A 6,000-nucleotide genomic window follows, 5' to 3' on the forward strand; every position below is an offset into this window, starting at 1 on the left:
GTATCTTCGTTGTGCTGGATACTGTAACTAAAACTTTCTGAAAATTCCTTGACTGTTTCTTTGCTGCAACTGGTGGTTGATCTGTGCTCCTATAGTCAATCTGCAGTGGTTGCTTAGCAAAAATATTTCACAATAACATTTTTCTTATGAATATTTTAAAATTAACATATTTGTCGGATATGCAAGTGACTTATTTCTACGTATACGAAGCATAAACACCAATGTTGGATATGGAAATAATACAACTTCATACATGTGGACACAAAATAACCATAAAAATTATGACATGGCATGCAATAGAAACAATTTTCATATAATATATTAATAGAAAATGAAAAATATTTTATGATCAATGCGTTCTAGAAAAAAACATGACACAATGAAGTAGAATCCCATATTTATAACTTAAAAGTCTTAAGGATCAACAAAAGAAAAATGAATGTTGGTTCAAATACAATTATATTTTAGTATTTCATCAAGTGCACATAATTCTCAATAATACACCAACATTAGCATTAGCTAGTAGACATTATTATATCATTGTAATGTCTAAATAAAATACTAAATACTAAAAAAATGTGTAGAATTTTAAATTATCAATACAAAATATGAATAGATTGATGTAACATTCATTGGACCCAATAAACTTTGACATTAGGACACCCACATTGATCATCCAACCTAAAGAAAATGTTTATTCAACTAGGAACAACTTATGCATGTCCTACTTGTGTTTCTTGGCTGTGTCCGTCATTTCTTGGGCATATTTGACCTAATTTTTGAAGAAAATATGCCAAATATGATTTATCAAGTTGGACAATTTTTGGAGCATGTTGGAGACGTGTCGTGTTAGCCTCATATCTGACTCACGAAATTGTTTTTAAAATCTTTGTGAAGGTTGAATAGATTTTGTTACATGCAAGAACATTTTTTCACTGAATAGTAAGGCTATTGAGCTTATGAGTCGTTTGTTGTATTCTATCGGGGTCGTAATACTAATTTGAGTAATTTCTAATCTAACCTCCATTCATTTTTAGTATAAGTTGGTTAAAGTTTTTTGTAAGCATTTTATATTTATGTAATTTTTCAAGAGAGCTCAGATCATTGTTGAAAATCTATATTATTTTTTGTTTTAGGTTTCTATGATTATTCTGACACATTCCTAGTTTTGTAACATTGCAGCGATCAAATAGTTTTTTTTTTTTGTGAAAGATGCGCATAATGATTATAATTTGAAAATATTTTTAAAAAACTAAAAAATATAGCAGAAACATATTTTGGCTTTATTAATATTTAAAGTTGTACCTTCAGGTTTATTAAGTATTTTGTACATTTAGAACATTTTAAAGATGCTGATAGGACTAATGTTTTTATTACTTATATCTGATGCAATACGGAGCATATGCTTTATGATATTAGTCATTTGTTATTATTTTTCAGTTTAGTCATGTTTTGTTTATTTTTTTAAATGGTTTTTATTCATAATACTTAGTGGCATTGTTATGCATTATTTATTTTATATCCCGTGCTAAGGCGTTGTCATTAATTGTTATGTTAATTGTCAAAAGACAAATTTGCATTTGATACTTGGATGTGTTTCATTTGACCTTTTATTTCATTTACTGAATCATTGTTGGATCCTCATCCATTGTGCTAGTCGACGGTAAAATAGGGCATTCAGTGGAAGTGTAGATTCAATAGTTCCGAGAAAAAATATATATACATATCAAAAAAATAAATCCTCAAATTTTTTATACCGATTTAGCAATATTGGGGTTGTGTGATCCTATAGGAAAAAATAAATATCATAAATTCATCATGTATGATAATAGGTAAAAAAAGTTAAAAGATGAGTTTGGCTCCACTTTTTCATGCTTTGATTTGACTCCCGCAGGTTTGCTCATAAGAAATTAAGCTTATCTGTGGGCTATAAAAATTCGTGCTTGGCTCTGTTGAGAGAGTTTATGGTTCAAGTGCAAAGTTCTTGACACTAAGCAATAGTTTTTGTAACACCCCACGATACCTATTACTAGTAACATAGAGTGCCACAGAATAACATAACATTCATTCTCAACATATGATACTTTTATATCATTTGAATAGTTGCATAAAACATCCACATACAATTATATCTAATGAATGAACGGAAGCATCTAATAATTCCAATTATTTCACAACAATATTCACAGAGCCACTAAGAAAATCATAATATTTTATCACATTTCACAGCTTACATACCTTATAAGAAGACATCACAAACAATTCTAAACACAAAACCTAAAATTTCCAACACGTGCCTAATCGGTTTTCACTTTCTCTTTACCTTTTCCTTTAACAACAACCAGTATAAAATAACTGGTGAGTTATGAGGCACATAAAGTTATGCAAATTAAATAACAGTTTAAATGCAATATTATAAGAAATCACAATATTGAAATTATAATTGAATAAACTTATCATTATTTGCAAAACATCATAAAATTATATTTATGATTAACTTTTAATTCTTTTGAAGTCTGTATAGAATATCAATATTAGTCTTCTAAATAATTTGATAAACTTTCATAAGAATGTTCAATGGATTCGAGGTAAACCTGTCATTATCGTCATTGAACTATATATTGGTCCCTTTTGACTCTTTAGGGGTCATTTTTGTCTTACCTGCTATGCTGGTATCATATCTATGGTCCATTTTATCCCACCTGCAAAGCAGGTATCATATCATTTAATTGTCAACTTTTTTAATTTGATATTCTGTAGACTTCATATTTTCATATTCATAATTGCCTTTTACTGTTACATATTTTTATAGCAATATATATGTTATAATATTTCCATAAAGAGACTGTGTATGCCATATGTAAAGAATTGAGCTTCTTTCCAAAATATTTTCAACTAGAAAAATCTTTATATAGACATACTAACTTTTATTTGAAACTCTCATGATTCAAATATACAAGAGGTTATTCATGCATGAAAACATGGCTATGAACATACCTTAGCAAAATCATTAACTTTAATGCATATTTCCTTTTAATTCAGCCAACTATAAGGTACCCTTAGATAAAGCAACTCATGTCTGTCGACAAAGATCTTTCGGTCAAGTTGGGTCGACTACCTCATCTGACTAAGTAGACTAGGGACCATGATGACCCAGGACGATGGAGCCATGAGATCTAGATCGGGTTCATCAACATTCCCCCCACCATCCTCTTTAAGTGCGCAGTGGTATAAATTCCAATTTTCAAAGATCAAATTCTGCTGCTACTTTACGTTGATACTATGTATATATTCGACGACTAGCTTAATCGAAAGTTCTCTCTTGTTATCGGGAGGGGTAATTAACCATAGGGGCTCGTGCCTATATGAAACCTTAACGTAGATCATAAAGTCCTCGCAAAATGAGAGCGAAATATCTAGGTAATGTTTTATTCAAAACCCAATCTACCTTCTGAAAATTTACCTCAAAACTAAACTCGTTAAAACTCACCTCGCCGACACAGAGAAAAAAAGGAGTCGCAGAGAGGCTGGGGTGCGAATTTTGTGAGCCCACAAAAGAAAGAATATAGAGGCTTTACCTGACCACCCACCCCCGATGCACTTTCTAAACTTAAAAGCAATTAGATTTTGGTAAGTGTAAAAGAGGAGATAAAAAAGGGATATTACGGGTCTCTTTTTTTTTCGTGCGGGGGGATGGGGGTTGGGGGGGTAAATGCTTCGTATTTCGGATTACTATTATCTTTTGTTTTACTACTGCTTTCTTATTATTTTTAAATATATTTGTGATGAGAAATTCATTTACAATAGTAACTTTTAAATAATTATTATGATACTAATAGCAACTTTTAAAAAAGTTTTCTCCACAACAACTCTACACTTACCTTTACAAAATGCTCTAGCCACCTCAAACGAGAAAGCTCACAGTTTTTATGGGATGACATTTAGTATTATAATTTCAATCCTAGGGAATTAATTAGGAAGATGGAAATTTTTGGACATATGATCAATTGAATCATAGGCCTCAAGTAACTATTGGCAATGTAGCCTATTTTTAACCACAATGCAATGTTAGCATTTACATGATTCTGAACTATACATCAACTTCATTTTTTGACCTGTTACCAAAGAATAATGTGTTACACTTTCTACAGGACACTGGAAAGGAAGGTCTCTTCTTATTGAGGATGGTGCACTTGATTGGTTGGTTGCAAACTGCACAACATTTACTGATTCAACAAGACATCACATTGAACTTGCATTGTGTCATTTGGCTCAAAATGGTATGTACTTTTGTGACTCTATTGATTATCTTCTTTATTGTGAAAATTATTTTTATTGCTTGGAATAGCAACAGACATTTTCTGAATTATATCTTTCTTTTCTATATATATTAAAATCCAAAATCACATCCTTTTGGGAACCCACTATTAATCATACTCTGATTCATTCTATTTACCTTGTTGTTCCATGTAATATGCTTCCATTTATCTGTTTTATTCTTACTGTGCCATTTAGGATTTTTGATTACCTTCAGAAACTTTCAGTGTTTGATATTTTCAGTTTTGAGAAGAAAAGATATCAATGTTGTGTATTATGATGCAGTGGAAAATGCCTTTGATGTCATTGAGAGTGGAGGAATTAAGCAGCTTCTTCGTATATCAAAGGAGTCTTCAAGAGAAGATATCTGCAAACTTGCCAAAAAGGCTTTGAAGTCAAATTCTGCATTTTTGGAGCTGCAACAGTTATGAAAATATTCTTGTTACATAAATCCTTAAAAAAAATTGGATCTGGAGCTTCTGAAGGAAAATCTCACCATGAGCTGCTAACGCAAGCTCGAAAAGCGCTTATTGTTAACAAAATTATATGATTAATCACTTTTTAGTAGACTTAGCACTTGACTAAGGAGCTCCTGACCCAACTTTTTTCTGCATAATTTGTTTTCTAACTGTACCATTTGTCAACTTAATTGTTGGAGGCTTGTTGAATACAGCCATTCTTTGATGATAGTGTAAATGGAGAGTTTTGCTATAATTCTACCCTGTAATGTGTTGAGATGTACAGATTCCTAACTAGCTCTATATGCCTTTGAGACATATTATGTAGTGTATACTATCATTTTTTTCACATCTATGTGTGATACTGATAGCCCTATCTTTTTATCTGAGTTCTGTGAATGTTGTGGAAAAATTTTTCGTTTTATTTTTGGCTAGATTCCTTATGAAATAATTTTGACGAAAATGTAACAAATTCTTCAGAATAACTCGATCCAACTTCTGTATACCAATGTCAGCATAAAAGATGGCACAATTGTGTACTTATTGTAGAATAAGGCTTCATTTGAAATTTTTATACTAAAAAGCTATTTTAAGAAGCGGTGAGAAAGCCATCTCAAACGAAGCCCAAGTAAATAGATGTGTATTGTTTTGTAAACTCAAAGAAAGGGTTGAATATAGCAATGTGTTATGTTCCAATCAAGATGCTTATGAAGCATGTAATATCTCATGAAAATCATAAAATTAGTTTGAAAAGTATGCTTGAGCTTGACGCTTCATTTGGGATGGCTAATGCTTCTGAAAGCGGCTTTCTAGCATAAAAATTTTAAAATTTTGTTTTAAGAAACCGCTTTAAACAGTTGTAAAAAAGTCGTCTCAAACGAAACTTAAGAGATGTGTCAGTCGTCTAATGCACATTCTTGCAAGCACACAGTTTCTCAGCAAATTATTACGTCCGGTGTCCGGATTCGTCTGGACACCAATCTAGATGCGCCACGTCACCAAAATACATCGGGACCCAGTGTATTCATGTGACATGGCGCATCTGGATTGGTGTTCGGATGTCCGGTGACCGGACATAATAATTCACCCAGTTTCTCCAAAAAAGTATCAATTATCAAGAGGCAAACTATCTCACACATTCTGAGGAATTTAAAATTTTTTCAAAATTCAAAATTATGGTAATGTTTTATGCGTGCTTTACAAAAGAACTATATACTCCAAATTT

General features: G+C 31.6%; 1 protein-coding gene across 6 annotated transcripts in view; it reads left to right on the forward strand.

The window, feature by feature from the left end:
• LOC110113260 (kinesin-like protein KIN-UA) overlaps positions 1–5,161 on the forward strand; it is an 85,662-nt gene extending 80,501 nt beyond the window's left edge. For all 6 annotated transcript variants that reach the window (XM_020845779.2, XM_028701071.1, XM_028701070.1 and 3 more), the window contains 2 exons: positions 4,152–4,280; positions 4,603–5,161. In XM_020845779.2, the coding sequence (XP_020701438.1) occupies positions 4,152–4,280; positions 4,603–4,748 (275 nt within the window). In that variant the 3' untranslated portion in view covers positions 4,749–5,161. The remainder of the gene's footprint in view (positions 1–4,151; positions 4,281–4,602) is intronic.
• Positions 5,162–6,000: the final 839 nt, after the last annotated feature.

Source organism: Dendrobium catenatum, unplaced genomic scaffold (genome assembly GCF_001605985.2).
Source record: "Dendrobium catenatum unplaced genomic scaffold, ASM160598v2 fragScaff_scaffold_1638, whole genome shotgun sequence".
Taxonomy (NCBI): Eukaryota; Viridiplantae; Streptophyta; class Magnoliopsida; order Asparagales; family Orchidaceae; genus Dendrobium; species Dendrobium catenatum.